General features: G+C 38.8%; 1 protein-coding gene across 1 annotated transcript in view; it reads left to right on the top strand.

Moving 5' to 3' along the window:
• RNF168 (ring finger protein 168) overlaps positions 1 to 13,480 on the top strand; it is a 53,091-nt gene extending 39,611 nt beyond the window's left edge. The window contains exons 4-6 of the mRNA XM_007949424.1: positions 2,093 to 2,214; positions 7,866 to 7,947; positions 12,530 to 13,480. Coding sequence (XP_007947615.1) covers positions 2,093 to 2,214; positions 7,866 to 7,947; positions 12,530 to 13,480 — 1,155 coding nt within the window. The remainder of the gene's footprint in view (positions 1 to 2,092; positions 2,215 to 7,865; positions 7,948 to 12,529) is intronic.
• Positions 13,481 to 23,702: the final 10,222 nt, after the last annotated feature.

The raw sequence follows: 23,702 nt of genomic DNA, 5'->3' as shown, positions 1-23,702 counted from the left end.
CCCCCCCCCCTTTTTTTTTTCTCCAAATGATTTTGTGTTTTGTCCACATTGTGCTCCCTCTCTATCCGACATGAATCCCCTTCCAAGTCGTTGACATTGGTAGCCGGGCACCATCTAGTTCTTTTGGTCTCATTGTCATATAGGCTGCAGATCACATGGTGTTCCAGTCGCTAGGACTGATTGTATCCATGAATTTTTGGTTTTCTTCATTCTTCTTTGTTCTGGACAGGGAGAGGCCCATCGTTGCATCTAGATGGCAGCTTGCAAGCTTTTAAGATCCCAGCCGCTACTCGCCAAAGAAGGAGGTGGAACAATATTTTGTGTAGTATGTTATGCCAATTGAGCTTGGTGTCCCCTATGACTATGGTCCCTAGCCCATAGGTTCAACTACTCGGTCCCTCTGGGTAGCTGGCTGTGACCAAGCAGTGACTACCACCTTTCCTCTTGTCAGCTCTACTATACATCTGGGAATTCAGATCATACACATAAACTTATAGGACAATTGTCTGCCAATGCTATACATGTTCTTGGGTACACTCCCTGCTTCATAGACATACCTATTAGTTCAGCAAGGCTGTAAATCTTTACAGAAGTAGAATGCCACCTCTTTCTCCCACAGAGCGATTGGTAGGTTTGAACCACTGATGTTTTTTGGTAGCAGCCAAGTACTTTTCCACTGTTTCACCACATCTTCTAACTAGTTTACTACACCTACATCTTTTTATCTTGCTATAGTTAAATTACTGCCTGAGAGAAAATGAGTGAGGGAAAGGAAAATAAAACACATATTTTAAAAGCAAAAGATAAAATGAGAACTTGGTGGTTCGAAAGCACCTGGCAGAATTACCTAGGGTTGTTTAGCATACACATATTCCTACCTACTCTAAATGTACTGAATCAGAATCTTTGGGAGTTAGACTCATGGAATACTACCCACAGAGGCATCTAGGTAAGTCTTACATGCATTCAGATTTGAGAGCCTCTACAGACTATGTTCCTCTGCTTTCAAACAACAAATATCTTTTTGTGTGTGTGTGTGTGTGTGATTTGGTTGAAAGTTTAAAGAGCAGTTTCATTTTCCATATAATAGTTCACATTACTTTGACTCATGACATTGATAGTAATTTCCCACAATGCAACAACTCTCTTCCCACTTCCTTCCCATAGTTACCTCTTCCCTGTGTCCTTCCCTCCTCCTATGCACTCCTACCCCCCCACACACACAGCTGTCTCCCTGTGCTTTCACACTCTTCTATTCTCCCATCATCAATCTCTCCAGGGAGTGTATCTACCTAATGTAAATGTTCAGTTCATAGGCCTGTCATATTGAGTGAGTTCAATTCCAGACCTGAAGGGCAGCTAGGGGCCATAATCTTAGGAGTTCTACCAGGCTCTGTCAGATCAGCAAACCTGGTCTCTTTTTTTTTTTGTATGATTTTGAGTTTTGTTCCACAATGTTCTCCCACTCTATCCAGTACTAGTATGCTAGTATGCTTTTATGGCCCCCAAATAAAAATTTTTTACATAAAACTAACTTTTACTCTTAGCATATTTATTGGTCCTTGAATCCTCTATGTTGTTTGTTGTTGTTATGTGCCGTCGAGTCGGCCCCGACTCATAGCGACCCCTCCTTGGGTTTCCAAGGCAGTATCACTACGGAAGTAGGATTGCCCAGCCTTCCTTCCGAGGAGTGGCTGGTGGGTTTGAACCGCCAGCCTTCTGGTTAGCAGTCAAGTGCCTTAGGCACTATGCTACCAGAGCTCCCTGAATCCTCTATAGCTTAAGATAATTATATGAAATTATTTTATTAGAAAAATTAATATAAACTATCAGGTAATATGATTGTATCATGTGTACTTTTATGTGCTTAATGTACAGAAAAAGTGGGACTAATTTAACTAGCTTGTATGAACTTAATCTTGTGTTTAGTAGTTTTGTATAGCCAGTACTTTCAAAGGGTATAGAATTTAAATGTGAGGATAATCGCTGAAAAATTCTGTTGTGGATTTTGAATTAATTAATCAAATCAGAAGCTTATTTTATCATAAACTTCTCTTTAATAATGTTTTTTATGCTTTTTCTGTTGTTGAAGAACAATTTCTGTGAGAGAAGTATCTCGACTTCTCCCTTGAGTGCTAGAAAATATAATTCACCGACAGTCACGTCACAGAAGAAAAGTAAGAACCATCAGAAAAACACTGGAGATATTCAGAAGTAAGTGAACATCTTTGTTGACTACCTGCTATATACCAATTATTTGTTTGTATAGATCACTAATTACTAAAATTTGGGTTTATAAACTCTGCATAAAACCCACTAGTTTGTCTGAGATTGTTGCAAAGCACAAAGAAAATGAGCTACTCACATAGCTTATATTGGCTGGCACAAAGAGAGGTGATGACAGACTATTCACCCAACCACATATTTTGGCAGATTTGTAACTTTTTGTCTTGATAGCTCAGCGCAGGGTTTCTGTGTTCTTTCCTTTGGCTCAAATTGAAGTAGTTGTATTTTCTTTCTCTTAGTTTAGACTCAGGTGAGAAAAGCTGTTTCTAAATAGGGTCATCCTCATTGAAGGTGTCGATAATTTGGCATTTGAATCTAAATCCTTCTCCTACCCATTGTTTCCCAGTTATGCATCATGTTACCAAAAAGGAGCCCTGGTGGCACAGTGGTTAAAGTGCTTGGCTGCTAACTGGAAGGTCAGTGCTTCATACTCACCAGATACTCTATAACAGAAAGATGTGTCAGTCTGCATAAAGATTTACAGTCTTAGAAATCCTATGGAGCAGTTCTACCCTGTCCTGGGGGTCATGATGAATCATGTAGACAGCACTGGTGTGATTTAGTTTCTCCACAACACTCCTTCAGTAGCAAGTATGTTGATGGCTTTATGAGGTATAAGAATGTCATTTTAGAGATGTCTCTCCTCCTCTAATTTAATGAGGGGGAGACAGAATCAACCTCGGCATCAGCCCAAGACTGATTCCTATGAGGCAAAAATTGGACATCCCTCCATCCTCCAACCTTTTTCCCAATTTTGACACCAGTTATCCCTCCCATGGTGCACTCTACTTTTCTGCTGAATATAATAATTCTTCATAGTGGCTATATCAGACAGACAATACTCAACAATTATAGGTTTTATTAGAGCAGTAGCAGATTATAATTCAGGATCAGAAGAATAATACCTCAAGAAATAGAGATTATCAGTAAAAAGGTAACAGTTAATAAAAAGGAACAAAATAGAAATTATGAAGCTGAAAACTATAATAATTGAAATGAAAATTTCATTAGAAGGTTTCAGCACATTTAAGCATGCACAAAAAAGAATCAGGAAACTTGTAGATTGATCAGTGGAAAGTACCCAGTTTGGGGGGCAGAAAGACAAGAGAATGAAGAAAAATTAACAGAGACTAAGAGACCTCTGAGACATCATCAAGAATACAAACATAGGCATAATGAGAATCCCAAAAGGAGAAGTAACAAGGGAACAGAAGAAATAATGGCCCAAAACTTCCCAAATTTGATGAAAGATATGAATATACACATGTAGTAAGCTCAACAAACTCCCAAGTAGGGTAAAAACAGAGAGATCCACACCAATACACATTATAGTTGAGCTTTTGAACATAGAAGACACAGAATCTTGAAAGCAGCAAGAGAAGCAGCTCATCATATACAAGGAATCATCAATAAGAGTGACAGCCAGTTTCTCATCAGAAATCATGGAAGTCAGATGGTAGTGTGATGGTTATTTAAAGTGTTGAAAGAAAAATATTCTCAACCAAGAATTCTGTATTCTGGAAAACTACTCTTCAAAATTGAGAGCAAAATTTGTACATTTTCAGATAAACAGAAGATCAGGGAGTTCATTGCTAATAGACCTGCCCTTCAAGAAATACTAAAGTCTTTCAGGCTGAAATAAAAAGATGCTAGATGTAACTTGAAACCGTAAGAAAAAATAAAGATCACTGGTAAAGGTTAACTACATAGGTAAATGCCTGTATTACTATATTTTTGGTTCATAACTTCTCTTTTTTTCTATATGATTTAGAAGACAGATTAATAAAATAATAATTACCAATCTGTTAATGGACATACAGTGTATAAAGATGTAAGTTATAATAGTATAAAGGGACAGGGACAGAATTGCGTAGGAGCAGAGTTTTTGTATACTATTGAAGCTGCTAGTATTGATTGAAACTTGATTGTTAGGAGTTTAAGATGTTAATTGTAATTTCCAGGGTAACTACTAAGAAAATAACTTTTAAAATACACAGAAGAGAAAACAAGGAGGGAATCAAAATGGTGTATTACAAAATATCAACACAAAGGAAGTCAATAATAGAGAAAACAAGGAACAAAAAAACTATGTGATACAGAAAGCAAATAGCAAAATGGAAGAAATCCTTCCCTATTAATAATTACTTTAAATGTAAAAACATAGATAATTTCTTTAAATTAAACCTTCAGTTAAAAGGCAGATAACTGACCTAATGGATTAAAATTAATGATCTAACTATATGCTGTTTATAATCAGCTACCTTTAGATCAGATCCAAGATACAAATAGGTTGAAAGCAACAGAATAGAAAAAGATGCCCATGCAAATGGTAACCAGAAGAGATCTGTGGTAACTGTCCTTTCAAAGTTAAAGTAAAAAGTTATTAAAAGAAACAAAGAAGGACATTATACTTTGATAAAGTAGTCAATTCATCATAAAGATTTAAAATTATAAACATGTTTGAAACAGCAGAGGCCAAAATACATTAAGCAAAAATTAACATGCTTGAAGGGAGAAAAAGTCTACAATAATACACTGAGATTTTAATACCTCACTTTCAATGATGGTTAGAACAGCCAGACAGAGGATCAGTAAGGAAACAGAAGACTTGAATCATAATGTTAACCAACTTGTCCTAACAGACATATTCACAGCACTCTACCCCAAAATAGCAGAGTATGCATTGTCTATTATACACCATATATGTTAGGCTGCAAAACAAGTCTCAGTGTATTTTAGAAGATTGAACTCATACAAACTATCTTCTCTGACCACAGTAAAATAAAACTATATTTTAGTAACAAATGGAAATTTCACAAATATATGGAAATTAAACAACACATTATTAAATAACCAGTGGGTCAGAGAACTCACAAGTAAGTTTGGAAGATACTTTGAGATGAATGAAAATGATAGCACAAAATACTAAAACTTATGGTATGCAGCAAAAGCATTGCTTTGAGGGAAATTTATAACTGTAAATGCCACCATTGAAAAAGAAGAGAGATTTCAAATTAGTAACCTAAATTTACATTGTAAGAAACTAGAAAAATCAGAGTAAACTAAATCCAAAACTAAAAGGAAGGAAGTTATAAAGATAAAAGTGAAGATAAAAGGTAAATGAAAAGTTTAGGACCTGATGATTTCACTAAAGAAAAATTAATACTAATTTTTTTAAAAACCCTCCCCCAAACTAATATTCCATAAGGCTTGTGTGGTAGTTAAGGTTGTGTGTCATTGTGGGTGGGCCTGGTTTTGAGTGGCTGGGCAGCTGGATGTAGTTATTCCCCATGGTGAGACTGGTAATCAACTCCATGGTGGAATATACTTTGAGCAGCAGCCTTAGGGATGTGATCTGCTTCCAGTATATATAAGGAGAAGCTTTGAGAAAGGTATTTGAGTTTTTGGGCACTCTTGGATCCTGCATTAAGCCGAGTTTTCATTCGATAGCCTGCCATGTTGCCTGCTAATCTCGGGAGTGTTCCTACACTTGAACTAGTGGCCTGCCGTGCTGCTTGATAATCTTGGGACTGTGCCATTTTACTTGTTGGCCTTGGGTTTGTCAGCCTCAGCAGCCAGCAGCTACCTGAGTTAAGAGACGCATCTAGCTCCAGTAGGCTAGGCTCAAGAGACAGAGCTGAAGCCCAAGGTCAAGGGCCTTCACCCAGCCCCTAGAGCTGACACCAGACTTGTAGCCTCCTAAACTGTAAGAGAATATCACTGTTGAAGCCATCCATTTGTGATATTTGTGTTACAGCAGCACTAAAGAACTGAAGCACCTTATTACCATAACGCAACAAAAACCTTACAATAAAAGAAAACTATTCTGATAATTTTAACTCTCTGCAGAGCCAAAATCCTTAAAAATTATACTTGCAGACCAAATCCCAGATCATATTAAAAAAATCGTACTACTACCAACTGGGATTTATCCCAGGAATGCAGGGTTGTTTCAACATCAAAAAAATTAATCATTGTAACACCACATTAATGATCATAAATGTATGAAAGGGTATTTCTTGTTCCCAAAAGTTTGTAGAGTAACCCTTGAACAATATGGGTTTAAACTGTGCAGATCCAGTTATATACTGTTTTTTTTCAAGAGATGGATCTTGGAGAAATTGAAGAGCTGATAGCAAACCAGAGGAATTAACAGAAAACAACTAGATGGAGAGAAGTGCTTCTGAACTAGTGTCAGACAATGAGGAAGACGATGTAGAAGAAGCAGTGCTAGAAAACAAATTGACATTAGACAACTCTGGTGAAAGTTCCAATTATTCAAGACTGCCTTGACTTCTTTGGTGACTTGGACTCTTATGGTACAGGCACTGAAACTAAAGTAAATGGCAGAAGAAGGATTGGTACCATATAGAAACGTTTGTAAAGAAATGAAAAAGCAAAGAAGTCAGGCAGAAATTACAGTGTATTTTTATAAAGTTACACCAAGTGTACCTGCCTCTTCTGCCTCCCCTTCCACCTCTTCCATCTCTTATGCCTCTGCCACCCTATGACAGCATGGCCAATTCCTATTCTTCCTCTTTCTCTTCAGCCTGCTTAATTGTGGAAATGACGAGGATGAAGCTCTTCATGATGATCCACTTCTACATAATGAACAGTGAATAATCATTAGGCTATATACTTAGCTGTTGTATTTGTGTGAAAATCTAATAGCTCATGGCAAGAACTATTTGAAACTGTTTATGTTATCTGTAAGGCTTCTGGTAAACAGTAGACTATTAGTAGTTAAGTTTTTGGGGAGTCGAAAGTTATTAGTGGATTTGACTATGCAGGGGTCAACACTCTTAACCCCTGCATTGTTCAAGGGTCAACTCTATTTGGACTGATGTAACTAAATATGTGATTTAGGTACTCTGATTTATCTATAAGGGATATTCATTTGTTCTTTACAAGAGATCCTTTTCAGGATTTTATTTTATTGTCATACATGCTACTCATTGGTGCTTTTGACACAATGTAACTTACAGTTTTACAAATTATTTGCAAGCAAAACCAAAAACCAAACTCACTGCCCTCGAGTCGAATCTGACTCAGCAACCTCTCCTTGGGTTTCCTAGACAGTATCTCTACAGAAGTAGATTGCCCAGTCTTTCTACCAAAGAGTGGCTGGTAGGTTTGAACCACCAGCCGTCTGGTTAGTAGTCATATGCCTTAGGCACTACGCCATCATGTATTTTTAATTTTTTTCTTTAATTATAAAAGTAATAGGTAGCAACTCTTTGCATTGTGTTAATGTAATCTTTTTTTTAAAAAAAGAGTTAAGAAATGGTTAGGTTTTATTATTATCTAATAAACTATGTTAATAAAAAGAAATTATTAAATTTTTATTTTCTTTTAGACTGCTTTTCATTAAAATATCAATATTCTGCCTTTTAAGTTTTGTTCTGGAGCTAGATCAGAATGCTTGAGACAAGATAAAATAGATTTTTAAATACATTCTTTCTGAAAAATCAACCAGTCAGCAGCCAGCCAACCTAACCATAAATAGCTAATCTGGCTTTATCGTATTGTGTCTTTCACTTCTTTCAAACCATTCAAACTTTGATCAACTTTTTTTCAAGGTATTTGTCTTCAAAATCTCAATTTGGATTAGGATTACAATCTGAAGTTGCACAAGAAGACAAGAAAAACTCCATGTGTAAGGTATGTTGATACTGAAGATGTTCTTAGTTTGGTAAGTTTACTAATGCTGTAGAATACTCTCATACCTATAGCCCCCCTCCCTCCTGTTTTTTAATGGTGGTAAAAATAAGAATAACAAACCATTTGCCAATTCAGCATTTGTTTTCACATGTGCAATTCACTGACATTGATTACTCCTCTCCTCTCCTCTCCTTTTTTTTTTAAGTCACTGTGGCAAGTGGAACACCCTTTCTTAGTCACCTTGGACATCTCTTTTTCTCTAAAGGGCCAGATAGTAAATATTTCAGGCTTTGTGGTCTATATGGTCTTTGTCACACCAATTCAACTGTGCATTTATAGCACATAAGCGTCTATAGACAATGCATAAATAAATGAGCTTGTGTGTGTTCCAAACAAACAAACAAAAAAACCCACTGTTATCAAGTTCATTCTGACTGATAGCAACCCCCACTGGATTTCGAAGTTGGTAAATCTTTATAGAAATAGATTGCTCTGTCTTCCTTCTACAGAGTCTGGTGAGTTTGAACTTACAGCCTTCTGGTTAGCAGTCACATGTCTTAGGCACTGAGCCACCAGAGCTCCTTGTCTGTGTTCCAGTAAAACTTTATTTACAAAAACAGGCAACAGGAGGAATTTGGTATATGGACCATAGTTTGCTGATCCCTTACCTACATGATCAAACTCAGAAAACTGAGTAGACACCTGGCACCAGCTTTCTTAGAGAGATACAGGATAAGAAACATAGCGTGCCAGTAGTGCAGCATGCAACATGTCTGTTCAGGAGAGTCCTCATAGCAGAGCTCCCAAGTGACAGCCTGAGAACGAGAGCACACAATTGAATGTGGTAGCCATCCTCGCTTAGAAGGCCCATCCCCCTGAGTCAGTTATATTTTACAGTAACCCGTGGATGTAGCTTCCAGGGCTTCTGGTAAGGAACACACCAGTAAAAAAGTTAGACCTCACTTATAGAATCTGAAAGCTGTAGCTTCCCACCAAGTGTTTATAGATCATTCATAGTTCTAGTACAGGTGCAGTTCACCAGTGAGGTCATTTTTACCATAAGCCTTGTGGCCAATAACAGGTGATATTCCACTTTTATCAGGTTTACAGAACATAAAACTAGGAAAGGTAAACCAATGCTAAGGTCAATTTCTCCATAAAAAGAGAACTTTTATTAACTCTTTATTCTCAGGTGCCTAAACTTTTTTCAGCTCAGCTGGGTGGTTTTATAGCACCTAACATTTACTGGACATTTATGATCTGCCAGATATTGGATGTATTATCTTATTTCATCTTCATCATAACCACCAACTTGATATGTAAGTTGAGAGAAATGGGGTACAAAGAGTTTTAAGAGACTTGCCCAAAGATCCTCAAATAGAGTTATTAGATGGATTCAAGTCCAGATAATCTGGCTCATTCTGGAATTAGGAATTGGTGAAAGGGGTGTTGTAGGGCTGGGATATTTTTCCAACCCAGGTATTCATATTCACAGCAAAACTAGGCAGCAGCCTAGAATTTGCCCAATCCAAACCACATTTGCTCATAAGAAATTCAGTGAAAAATGAGAACTAAAAGCAGAGCAGGTAAAAGAACAGCTGTAGGGTCTCCAAGGAGAAACAGTCTTTATTCTGAGGCATATCTGCATCTAAGCCTTCCTTCTTAAGGTTTTACTGTAGTTAAAAGTAATCCGAGAACTTAACCTACCTCAGACCTATAAGTAGGAAGAATAATTACATTGTTTAAAGCAAGTGTTCTTAACCTAAACCTGTGGTTAGAATCTAGTTTAGAACTTGGATGAGAGAAAACACAAATCTTTACTTTCACTAATCTCTTAACTAATTTTAGAATTTCTTTCAATTATGAATGTAGACAATAAATCATAGTACTATTAACACAATAAATCATAGTACTATTAACACTACCTGTAACTCTGTCATAAATAGAAATTTCATTTATTTTGAAATGATAAGTTGTTAAAGTTGTCACCAAAACCCACTGCCATCACGTCAATTAGGGCTCATAGCAACCCTATAGGACAGAACTGCCTTATAGGGTTTCCAAGGCTGTAAATCTTTTTCTCTGTTTTGTTTTTAATTTTTATTGTGGTTTGGGTGAAAGTTTACAGAGAAAACTCATTTTCCATACAGCAGTTTATACATGTTTTGTCTTATGACATTGACTGCAATTCCCCCCAGTAACAGCTCTCTTCCTACTTCCTCCCTGTAGTTACCTCTTCCCTGTGTCCTTTTTTTTTTTTTTTAGAAGAGATAACCTTTGGAATATTTTATTTTGAAATAAAATACAAACATGCCAAGTGAAAAACAAAATTTTTTTCCTCCCTTTCTGAACTCTGAAGTCAACAGGATACAATGGCAGATACAGGCAAAGATTTAGTTTGTCAGAGGCACCTTGAAGACATCAAAGATGGGTACTACCAAAGGTATGACCCTTTAGCATCCCTTTTAAAGTACTCTAGGCCCCCTTCTCCTAGAAACTTCCCAGGAGCCCAGCACCACACCTCTTGCTCCCGTAAAACGGTCACTCACACTCCACAATGTCACTAATGTAATAGCAACTGAAGATGTGGGCCATTTTGTCCATTCCATGCTCTGACTTGCAGGTCAGGCTGAATCTGTCCATTAATGCTGTAAATCCTAACCAACAAAGCAAAAACGACTATATGTTAGCTGCAAATTCTAAACTTTGTAGGCCCTATTCCCCTTACACATGAGACCAGTATAAAGGAAGTACATCCCTTGGAGCTGAGTAATTCCATTATCTTTTTAACATGGTAAGGAGCCCTGGAGTTCTGCTGCTAACTGAAAGTCTGGGAGTTCAAACCCACTAGTGACTCCATGGGAGAAAGATGGGCAATCTACTTCCATGAAGATTACAGCCTTGAAAACCCTTTGGGGTCCTCTGTCCTGGCAGGTTACTATGAGTTGGAAACAACAGCAACTTGGTTTTTTTTAAATATGGTGTTACTTGGAAAGCACTCTTCAGGGCCAGTTAGGCTGCTGCTGCCTCTGGGAATTTAGATTCTCAAGGGTCATCTTCTCCATGTTTCCAGGAGCTGCAATTGGTGAAAATCTACCTCCAGGCACCCTTTTCACTTGAAACTTGCTTCCTCTTTCCCACCACTCTGTAAGGCTGCCTGAGCAAGGGAAGGGAATAGCATTTCCCATGTGAGGGACAGAGAAAGCACTAACAAAGGAGATGGATTAAGGCGTTGTGAGGGAGAACTCAACATGGTGAGCTCATTGAGGACAGGCACCTTATATCACTCATCTTCACATCTATGACAGAATAAATCTATGTGTTGAATAAATGCTTCTCAAAGTAGCTACTATATCTCTGTTACATCTTAATTGAGCAAATAAAATACTGGATGTGGACCACTTATTGGAACTTGGGATGGGAAGAAAAGCATGGTTCAAAGTGAGCCGTGTGACCCTGGAAAAGTCACTTCCAATCTCTGAGTCTCAGTTTCATTATTTCTAAAGTGATCTCAATGCTAAAAGGAATCACCCCTAAGGGTGTCCTCCTACTCTGAAAATGAAGACTCTCAGTTTCCTGTAGAGCTCAGTTTGGCTGGGCCTTAGCCGGCCTGCAGGCCAGGGCCATAACTGCCATGGCCCCCAGGAGCTAAGGCCCAGTGGCCACCCTCCTGCAGGCCAGCGGTTATCTGTGCCACCTCTCGCCCTCACCCATCACGTGGATGCCAAGAAGGACGCCCTGGGCAGTGGCAAGCTTCATTCTGATGCCCCGGGCTTCCTGAAGACTAGCAGGTCAGGAAGCAGCGCTGCCAACTGGGCCTCCATGGACTACAAAGGCCACGCTGCCAGCCGCTTGCTGGTCGCCATGGAGGCAGCAGGGCAACCCCCTGTGCCCTTCTTTCCTATGCCTACTAATCCCCTGAGCTATCTCCCTGTGCAAATAGGCTGTAAATCTTTATGGAAGTAGACTGCCTCATTTTTGTCCTGTGGAACAGCTAGTAGGTTCAAACCACTGACCTTTTGGTTAGCACCTGAATGCGTTAACCACTGTACCACCAAAGCTCCTTAGACTTGTCACTAGATCTTATTATTTAATGTATTAATAGATGTACATTATTTCATTAGAAATTTGGTTTTTTGACATTTTGATAACTGTGTTTCAGTATCCTTTTGTCAGTCTATGTTTGTTCTGTATTTAAAAATATTTTCAGAAGGGGTCTATAAGTTTTATCAAAATGCCAAAGAGGTCTGTGGCACAAAAAAGTATACCCCTGGGCTAGAGGAAGCTTATAAGGCAAAAGAAAGGTCAAGAGTTGATGCTAGCTATCGGCCATATGGAGATTCTAGTTTGTGGGTTTAAATCTGCAGGTTTTCATGAGAGTGAAAATGAAGTAAAGCTTTAATCTAAATTGCCATACAGAATACAAATATTACTAAGAAAGAATTAATAAAGTTGATTTCTAACACTCAATGTATAGTTACAAGTCAGCTATGATAATAATGTAATTAGACTTAATATACTATAGCTTGATGTTTTTCCCTTGTTTCCCTAGTTCACTTAGTCTTTTTAAAATTTTCTACAGGAAATTGACAGTAGAGATTTGACAAGCCCTACATGGCAAGACACAGAAATTGAAGAAGATATGCCAACACTTTCTCCACAAATATGCCTTGAAATTGAAGAACAAGGTGCGAAGTCTTCAGTAGAGTCACCTATGCCTCAGTTAAGTGCCTGTGGTTCAGAATGGCGCCTTGAAGGAGAAGTCAAAACAAGACCAAACAATCAGGATAAAGAGTTACATGTTGTAAATCATGACAAACCTAAAACTGGAATTCCCTACTCTTTTGAAGTTGCAGTTGAGCCTTGTGGCAAAACAGAGAGTGGCCTCAGTGTAAGTGGTATGACACAGATAATTGGAAACAGCACAATGGAGACAAAAAATGAAGAGACTAGCCTACTGATCAGTAGTGATGATATTTCCGAAAGAAAAAACCAAGAATTTTCCTTGGAAGCAGTCAAGGATCCATGCTTTTCTGCAAAAAGAAGGAAAATATTCTCCGAAGCTTCCCCAGACCAAGAGGAAACAGAAATCAGCTTTACCCAGAAACTGATAGAGTTGGAGCATCTACTTTTTGAGCGACATAAGCAAGAAGAACAGGATAGGTTATTAGCATTACAGCTCCAGAAAGAGGTTGATAAAGAACAAATGAAACCAAACCGGCAGAAAGGATCTCCAGATGAGTATCAGTTACGTGCTACATCCTTTTCTCCAGACAAATTGCTAAAGGGACAGAAGAATAATTCCAAAGATAGACAGACTGATAGAGAACATTCAAAATCTTGGAGAGGCTCAAGAAATGAAAACTGGCAACCTTCTTTTCAGATCCAGTTGAAACATTCAGTTACCATTAATGGAAGAAGAATGCCAAATTCTACTAGAGATCATTGTAAGGTATCTAAAAGTACCCGTTCCCTACAGTCCAGTAATTCACAGAAAAGTATTTTTCAGATGTTTCAGAGATACAGAAAGTAATGCATGGGTAAAGGGTGTGTTTTGTCATCTAGTAAAGCTGGATTGTGAAGCTCCATTTTTTATCACAGAATTGTTATGGGTAAGTTGTCTTTGTGGATGTGTACCCATTGTCCTTAATTAAAGGACTGTGTGATTATAAGGGAAGAGTATACTAATGTATTTCTACAAAGCTCAGTGATTAGTAAGAGCCCCAGTCCTTTCTATTATTAATAACTGATGTACTAGGGTTGACAATCCTTATAGATATAAAAATATTCCTTTGCCAACGTCAATAAATTTTCAGGTGGCATTCTTTTTCCTAAAAAAGAAAGCATGTTGGTGGCCTTTGCTTACTGTTTTGTCATGACTAGTGATCAAAGCAAGACTATATACTATACTAAGTAGTTAAAGAATCCAAGCAGGGTTTAAAAACTAAGTATTCTTACTACCTTCCCATGTATTTACAGAGCACTTGAACTGCATCATCCATAACACTACCATGATCTTCCATCTCCACTTTAATTAAAATTTAAGGATTATAGCATTTTCTTTGATTTAGAGTGTATTAGGATCACTGTCAAACCAGAAAATCAGAGTCTTCTGGAAAATTGGAAATAAGTTGACAGAAAGGAAATTAGACTCTTGATGCAAAGAGTTAAGAATTGGGGTGGGCCTGGGTGGGGTAGACTGACAGTTGGGGAGCATCAGATCTGAATGGGTGATCACAGACCAGGTCCAGGATGGAGGAGCAGGTGTAGTTTGTCAGAGCATTCTCCTTTGTCCTTTCTTTGCTGAAGGACACAGAAAGCACTTGAGTTTTTACAACTTTTCACACAATAGTGTCTGGTGAGAAGCCTGAAGTTAATTGCTACTCAATTACCTAAATTTTTGAAAATTCACATTTCTATTAATCTGCTGTTCAGAGAAAAATGGGATTTTACTGAAAGAGAATTATATCACAGTACCCTGTGTTGTGAAACCTGTGACATAACCATGTGTTTATTTCCTTATTTTATCATTTGTACTGATAACAGACTTTTACTTGTGTTCATGGACAAAAACAGAAGTTATACTACTTGGGTTTTGCCTGTCTAGCCCTAAAAGTTAAATCATGAGGCAGTGATTTCATTTTTATAAATTTAAAATAAAGAGACTGTTAATGCTTTTAATTAATGTGAACAACTTTTGCAAGCAAATAGCCTTCTTGACAACAATTATGCTGATGTCTACTTAGCCGTCCACTTAAAGGAAAAAAATAAAATATCTTAGAGTTGATTCTAGCTTAAATTTGTCAATATTTTTATACATTGTTAAGCATTTTTCCTTCAAATTTTGTAACTGAAATTCTCCTAAAATTTGCATACTTGATAGCATTTGCTTCAATATTGTGTAATTATGGGTAGAATTCTAATGGTAATTGAAAATTTAGTTTGCTCTGTCTCAAAAAAAAAGTGCTTGCCCTCTGAATAAAGATTGCAGTAGGATGTAGTCAGAAACTTAAGAACTAAATTTGTCTTAAATAGACTAAAATCTTTTTATTTTCATCAAGCCAATCCGTAGAGCAAATTTATGTTTTAGGATAGACATTATTAGTACTCCTCACATTAAAAGTTATCTAATTAAATAATTGGGAGCTCTGGTAGCATAGTGGCTAAGGCACTTGACTGCTCACCAGAAGGCTGGCGGTTCAAACCCACCAGCCACTCCTCGGAAGGAAGGTTGGGCAGTCCTACTTCCGTAGTGATACTGCCTCGGAAACCCAAGGAGGGGTCGCTATGAGTCAGGGCTGACTCGACGGCACATAACAACAACAACAACAACAACAATTAAATAATTAAATCTTCCTGGAAAGTCTTTGACCAAGAAAGGGGAAAAATATCTCAAAGTATGATATATTTAGAATTTACGTATTTAACCACTTGTCTGTGAAGAAGCCTTCCTGACTAAAGTTGGTTTTAAGGTAAATTTTAATTTTTTTATTAGCCTTTTTGTTATTCCTATCATGTATGCCTTTTTGCAAGAAAGTAATAAATGTGTCATCCATTAGAATATATTGCTACTTTTTTCTCTTATTTTTGTGGTAGAGATACGAGAATATTTATTAAGGAGTACTAAAGCTGTGCATAGATTGAGAATCTGAAAATTAAAATAATTATGAAAAATAAAAATTGAGTACATAAAAATGAAGAGTTGGTAAACTGGTGAAGAAATAATTCCAGTTCATCAAAGTGCTAATTTCCTTTCTTTAAAGTGGAATGAGGAATAGTAGTATTATTAATGTCAGATGGATCTTGGCTGAAAACAGAGAATACCAGAAAGATGTGTACCTGTGTTTTATTGACCATGCAAAGGCATTTGGTTCTATGGATCATAACAGCATATGAATAACATTACAAAGAACTGGTATTTCAGAACACTAAATTGTGCTCTGCAGCACCTGTACATGGACCGAGAAGCAGCCTTCTGAACAGAACAAAGGAATACTGTGTGGTTTAAAATTGGAAAATGTGTGTGTGAAGGTTATAACTTGCATCATACTTATTTCAATCTGTATCCTGAATAAATAATCCAAGAAGCAGGACTGTATGAAGAAGCATGCAGCATTAGGTTTGGAAGAAGACTCACAATAACCTGTGATTTGCAGATGACACAACCTTCCTTGCTGAAAGGAAGAGGACTTGAAGCACTTACTGATGAAAGTCAAAGACTGCAGCCTGCAGTATGGATTACAGCTCAACATAAGACAAAAATCCTCACAACCGGACTGATAAACAACATTGTGATAAATGGAGTAAATTAATTATCAAGGATTTCATTTTTCTTGGCTCAACAATCAATGCTCATGGAAACAACAGTCAGGAAATCAAATGGCATATGGAACTGGGCAGATCTGCTACAAAAGATCCCTTTAAAGTGTTCAAGAGCAAAGATAACACTTCGATGACTAAGGTGCTCCTGACCCAAGCCATGATATTTTCAGTATGCATGTGAAAGTTGGACAATGAATAAGGAAACTGAAGAGGAATTCATGCATTTGAATTAAAGGTGTTGGCAAAGAGTGCTGAATATAACGTGGACTGCTAGAAGAATGAACTAATCTGTCCTGGAAGAAGTACAGCCAGAATGTTCCTTAGCAGCAAGGATGTCAAGATTTTGCCTCACTTACTGTGGACATGTTATTAGGAGAACCCAATCACTAGAGGAGGACATCATGCTTGGTAAAGCGAAGGTAAGCAGAAGAAAGGAAGACTTTCGATGAGATGGATTGACACAGTGGCTGCAACAATAAGTTCAAGCTTAGCAACAATTGTGAGGATGGCACCGGACGGGACAACATTTTGTTCTGTTATACATACAACATAGTCTGTTATGCAAACTACATGACACCTAACCACAGCTAATACTGTTTAAGAAAAAGGCCAATAACCCATTAGACAAGTTTATGTGCATTCCCAAGAAAAGAAATAGAAATGACTCTTCAGTATGTGAAAAGACACTTAATTCCACTTCTACATTTTTCCACCTTCAGATTAGTAAAGATATTTTTTTGTTTTCTTATTTATACGTGTAAATGTTTATCTTGGCAAAAGTGTGTGGGGGAAATCATTCCATTACATTATTGGTGTGAATAGAAAATTTGAAAATCTCTATGGCAGTTCTGCCTCTGTTGTTGTTGTTGTTGTTATGTGCCGTCGAGTCAGACCTGACTCATAGCGACCCCCCCTTGGGTTTCCAAGGCAGTATCACTACGGAAGTAGATTGCCCCATCTTCCTTCCGAGGAGTGGCTGGTGGGTTTGAACTGCCAGCCTTCTGGTTAGCAGTCAAGTGCCTTAGGCATTACGCTACCAGAGTTCTGCCTCTAGGAATTCCTTAAAGCTATCTGCACATGTGTACAGAATGAAATGTACAAAAAGTTTTGTTACGGCAGTGTTTGTAATAACATAAGATAGAATACCTTAATGCCCATCAATAGACATTAAAATGATAGTACAGTGGAATACAGCATTAAATTTTTTACTGCTATGAAAAGAACTGTAAGATACAGTCAAGTGAAAACTACAAGATGCAGAGTAGTGTGTATAGTGTATAACCATTTGTCCAGAAAAGAGAAATGTGCGTATATGTTTGTACTGTGAAACCTGTGAGAGATGGAACTTGACTGCTTTGTTTTTCTGAGTCTCAAGTTCTCTACCGTTGATAAGGTAAGTTAAAAATATTTGAGTTTTCCTACTCTGACAAGGTTAAAGTATTTAGAAGGAGAAACTAATAACGTTGCCAATGGGGAGGGGAACTGGTAAACCACTGAAAACATGTTTTTTTCAGTATATGTTCATTTACACTTTTTGAATTTGAAATCATGCTTAATATATTACCTAGCACATTTAAATGTTCTTAAAACTGCAAGATAAAGGAAATTTATGCATCTCAGCCTGCACCACTTTAGATGGCCCTTTTTTGCCTTTAAGCTTAAAATTATAATCCAGGAAAGCTTTTCCACATGAAGAATGCTAGTAGTCAGCTTTGTGAATTATTTGAAAAGCAAACCTTGTACTTCCCAAGTAGGATGGAGTAGCTTGCATTGAGAACAATTAGAAAAGCCAGGTAAAAATTTAAAACCATCTACTTAAAAGCATCAGTGAGTTCTGAAACAATGAAGACTTACGGGGCTAAGATTTTAGAGAGGAGAGACTTCAAAGAGGTGAACTCATCCACTTCCCTTGTGGCATGTGCCTATTTTGGGTGCAGTACTAGCATCAGGGCTGCTTCTAGTGAACAGAGAAACCATCAGAGTTCTTAGCTATCGTAGCCCATGAGGCTGGCATGACAATATTGGTGACTTGAGGGTCTTCAGACACATGGCTGTTTTGCCAGGATAATTTTCTAGGATAATTGCAGAGTTTTGAATCTGCTCAGGTCAGAGGCTGAAAACCTCTGGAAAGTTTTTATTGGCTTACAGTGCTGGTGAGGAACTGTGGTAGAGTAGTGCCTAAGGCACTTGACTGCTAACCAGAGGGCTGGTGGTTCAAACCCACCAGCCGCTCCTCAGAAGGAAGGTTGGGCAATCTACTTAAATAGTGATCCTGCCTCGGAAACCCGAGGAGAGGTCACTATGAGTCAGGTCTGACACGACAGCGCATAACAACAACACGATGCTGGTGAGAGAAAAGATGAAGAGTTCAAGATTTACCAGGGGAAGGAACTTGGTTGAACATACCAGGTCCTCAACTGGAAAGCCTTAGAGCAGGAAGAACAGGGGTCTACAAACTACATTCCATGGCCATATCTGTCCCACCACCTATTTTTGTAGAGCCTGTGAGCAAAGAAGGGTTTTAAATGACTTAAGTACCTTGGTAGGTAGGTTAGGTGCTGCTGAGTGAGTTCTGACTCATAGTAACCCCGTGTATAATAAAATGAAACACTGCCTGTGCCGTCCTCACAATGGTTGCCATGCTTGAGCCCACTGTTGCAGCCACTGTGTTAGTCCATCTCGTTGAAGGTCTTCCCCTTTTTCACTAACCTACCAAGCATGTAATCCATAAAGAATTGAACTATAAGACTAGTAATTCTTGAATATGTTTGTTTTTCTGTTTTTAATTTTTATTGTGATTTAGGTGAAAGTTTACAGAGTAAATTCATTTTCCATATAGCAGTTCATACACATTTAGTTTCATAACATTAGTTGCAGTCCCCACAGTGTAACAGCTGTCTTCCCACTTCCTGTAGTTACCTCTTTCCTAAGCGTTCCTGCCCCTGAGCTGTCTCCTATGCAAACACTGTCCTGTTGAATATGTTTTGGACCACTAAAACAAGAGCATGAGTGAAGAAGGGAAGAAAAAACAGTTCCCTTCTTGGTTTTTACCTTATGACCCCAGGTGACTGTTTAACTTTCCTGAATCTAACTTTATTCATTTATAAAATGGGCATCATAGTGTAACAGTTGCTATGGAGAGTTAAAGGAAGTCATATACGTGGAGCAGCTGGAGTAGGCCCTGACTCAAAAAGGCCCTTAAGTGATAGTTTCTTCCCTCTGGCTATTCACCTCTACTATTCTACCTGTCTGACTTGTCTCATTCTTAGAGTCATCCGATAGCTTGGTGTTCCCATGAGTCCCCAGATGGGGCATCTGATAAATTGCAGTTATCCTCTATCTACTGATGAAGTATCTCATCTGTCAGATGTATCCATAGCTCACTGTCATAAGAGCCCTTCCCTGTGGCACAAGGCATGTTCACAGCTCCTGTGTCACAGAGTTCTTGGCCCCAAAGAAAACCAGTTCTCAGAACTACCTTGTGATTTGCTCAGGTTCCTCTACTAGCTCTACACATTTGCTATGCATAGAAGTACATACAGCAACATGGTGGCATCGAGGAAGACGGGTACATGGGAGGTGCAGAGAACAAAGATGAACCCTTTTGCACGTACAGTATTGCGTTGTCAGTGAAAGCAAACACGGGTATATGGGTGGACAGGCTGAATTACTAGGTATATCTATGCAGCAGCAGGGAGTGTACCTAAGACCATGTATAAGGCTGGCAGACAATGGTTCTACAAGTGTATTTGTATGTTCTATAAGAATTCTGAGGGGTATAGTAGAGCTGCCAAGGGACAAGGTTGTAGTCACTTCTTGGTCACAGCCAGCTACCCAGAGGGAACGAGTAGTTGAACCTATGGGCTTGGGACCGTAGTCGCAGGGGACATCAAGCTCAATTGGCATAACACTACACAAAACATTGTTCCACCTCCTGCTTTGGTGAGTACCGACTAGGATCTTGAAAGCTTGCAAGCAGCCATCTAGATGCAACGGTGGGTCTCCCCATCCAGAGCAAACAAGAATGAAGAAAATCAAAGGTTCATAGAAACAATTAGTCCTCGCAACTGGTATACCATGAGATCCTCAGCCAGTATGAGTATGAGACCAGAAGGACTAGATGGTGCCCGGCTACCATTGTCAACCACTCGGAGGGGGATCTATGTAGGAGATCCTGGATAGAGGGGGAAAACAATGTGGAACAAAACTCAAGGTCAGGGGGGGGAAAAAGAGGGGGGGGGGCATGTTTGCTGGTCTGATGGAACCTGGTGGAACCACTGAGACTGGCCCGTAGCTGCCCTTCAGGTCTGGAATTGAACCCACACCTGTGGCTTCCAGCCAAACAAAAGGCAGACATGAGTTGAACATTTACCTGAGGTAGATACACTCCTTGGAGAGAACAATCATGGGAGAAAGAAGGGCTGCTTATGCACAGGGAGACAGCTCAGGGGATAAGAGTGTATGGAGGGATGGACACTGGGAAGAGGTAACTGGGGAGGAAGCGGGAGGGGAGGTGTTACCTTGTGGTAACTTGTGGTCAATGTCATGAGACAGTGTATGTGAACTGCTGTATGGAAAGTGAATTTGCTCTGTAAACTTTCACCCAAATCACAATAAAAGTAATAAAAGTAAAAAACATCTGGAAAAAGAAAGGTCTATCCAGTTCACTGGTGACTTTGCGGTATGAGTGCACCTGATTGTGTTTTGCTTCGTAGATAGTTGGATGTATTACAAATTGAAGGTTTGTGGCAACCCTGCATCGAGCAAGTCCTTCAGCGCCATTTTTCCAACAGCATGTGCTCACTTTGTCTCTCACATTTTGGTAATTCTCACAATATTTCAAATTTTTTCATAATGTTATTGCACACTTAATCTACAGTGTAAACATGTATATGCACTAGGAAGCCAAAAAATTCACGTGACTCACTTTATTGATAGTCGCTTTATTGCGGTGCTCTGGAACTGAACCTGCAGTGTCTCCGAAGTATTCCTGCATTGACTGGAGAGTTGAACCAGTGCCATATGTATGTTTCTGTATTTCTTCTTCCTGTGTAAAGATAGTAATAAACAATGAAGACTTAAAATTTTGAGTCTGATCTTTTTTTTTTTTTTTCCATCCCAGAATATTTTGTCTTGTCTTGGCAGGACTTGGAGCAACAGGGACTTTGAGTTGCACAGAAGGGATCCTTCTCGTACTTTCCATTTCTCTTCCCCTTGGCTTTTGTGGTCCCAGGCTGCTAGAGTTAGACTCCTTCCCAACTAGTTCAATTCAGAAGGCTTGCTCTCAGTTGGGGATAATAAATTGAGCCTATCATTCTGTGTAAAGGAGCTCTCATGGCATAGTGCCTAGGGCATTTGACTGCTAACCGGAAGGTTGGCGGTTCAAACCCACCAGCCACTCTGCAGAAGGAAGACTGGACAATCTACTTCTGTAAAGATTTACCACCCCAGAAACCCAAAGGGGATCCATCTTTTGTTTCATTCCACTCTACCTCTTAATCTTTCTTGTAAGACCCATCTGGTATCTCTGTTTTCTACTTTAGGTTAGGCAGACTTAACTCTCAACTCCCAAGAGCAGAAGAGCCTTACCCCCGCCCAGTTTATACTACCTAAATAAAAGTTATATTAGGTGTGTTAATCAAGAGAACAAGAACCATAATAGTATTTCAGAGAGGATTCAGTATAGGGAATTGGCTACACAGGTGTTGGGGTAAAAGGCAATGCTGAGATAACCCAAAGATGGTAACTGTAGGATGTGGCTACCACCCTCAAAGCTGGGAAACTAGAGGGAATGGTTTCGTTTACAATAAAACAGAAGCTCAGGATGCAGGAAAGGTAGACCTCAGGAACGAATACCTCCCAGCTGCTGGTGGTAGTGGTACCTCAAAGGGCAATGAGGCAAGACTAGTTCTAGGATTGTTGAGAGAATCTGGAGGCCAGAGCCAGCTGCTACAGTCGGGGCAACACTGACAGGGATAGAAAAGAATTCTTCTTCCCTTTTTCTCTAGTACCTCTTAGAAATAGAACCTAATAGTAAACTGGCAGAGGAGTCCGGCAAAATGGTTTTTGTATCAGAGCAGAGTGTAGAGGGACAGGGTGTGGAGCTAAGAGACAAGTGGGGTGGGGATGGGGAAATGAGGGAAGCACACTTGAGATGTCTTGCAAGTATAAGTTTTCTTTAATGGATTCTGAAACTAAGATGTCTTGAAATTTCTGAGAAACCTGGAAAGCCCTATCCTGACAAGATGGAGTAATATATGTAGAACAATACTTACCCATTGATGCCCAGGTGAGGTTGTGAAACCTGATGGAGAATGTATAGAAGTGTGGAGAAGCCTTCTCAAGTACCTGTTGTTGCTATGTGCCATTGAGTCGGGCCCGACTCATAGCGACCCCTCCTTGGGTTTCCAAGACGGTATCACTACGGAAGTAGGTGGCCCAACCTTCCAAGGAGTGGCTGGTGGGTTTGAACCACCAACCTTCTGGTTAGTAGGCAAGTGCCTTAGGCACTACGCTACCAGAGCTCCCAAGGACCTGTAGAAAACCTAACTTTAGTTTCTGTTGTCCTAATTATAGCTTAGTGTTCTCATCTTGACCAGAGCTGATGAATCAGAATTAGGTTTAGCTGTGCCACCTCATACACAGATTGGAGTCACCAAGACACTGTTGTCCCCAGTCCCTGCAAACTATCTGATTTCTCACCCAGAAGGATGTGAAGGACCCCTATACCTCTGAAATTTCCCCATAAAATCAAGTCTTCAGGCATCAACGCTAAATTCTTAAACCTCAAGAGGATACACCCCAGAAAGAATGGAGATGGCGCCAGGTAAGATTTAGTTCATCTGTTAACGGGATGGCATTTGAGTAATTGAAAGTAGATCATTTAGGCAAAAACCTAAATTGCAAAAAGCCAGAGGATAGAGGAATCATCTAACAAGAGGCATTGAGATATTAAACCAACTTGGTTTTAACACTTGAAAGAATCTTATCACCCTCTCAAGAGCTTGAAGTGCTGTGATTCATAGAACTATATTAAAAATAAATAAATAAAACAGTGGTAAAAAAAATCTCAGGATCACCTTCAAGACATTATACTTAGTGAAAGAAGTCACAAGAGACTACATATTATATGATTCCATTCAAATGAAAAGTCCAGAATAGGGAAATCTATAGAAATGGGAATTAGATTAGTGGTTGTGTAGTGCTGGGGAAAGGGGTAGATACAATAGTGGAGAGAGCAATAGCTAAAAGATACAAGGTGATGAAAACGTTCTAAAACTCGTGATAGTTTCACATGTCTGTGAATACACTAAAAATCACTGAATTGTACATTTTAAGTGGGTGAATTGTATGGTATATGAATTATATCTCAATAAAATTAAAAAAAAAAAAAAAAACTCCCAGAATCTCAAGAATGATTGCCTATTTGGAAA

This window comes from Orycteropus afer, unplaced genomic scaffold (assembly GCF_000298275.1).
Source record: "Orycteropus afer afer isolate SDZICR_OR568_19922 unplaced genomic scaffold, OryAfe1.0 scaffold00245, whole genome shotgun sequence".
Classification (NCBI taxonomy): domain Eukaryota; kingdom Metazoa; phylum Chordata; class Mammalia; order Tubulidentata; family Orycteropodidae; genus Orycteropus; species Orycteropus afer.
The sequence above is the reverse complement of the archived record's forward strand: the minus strand, read 5'-3'. Positions and strand labels throughout refer to the sequence as shown.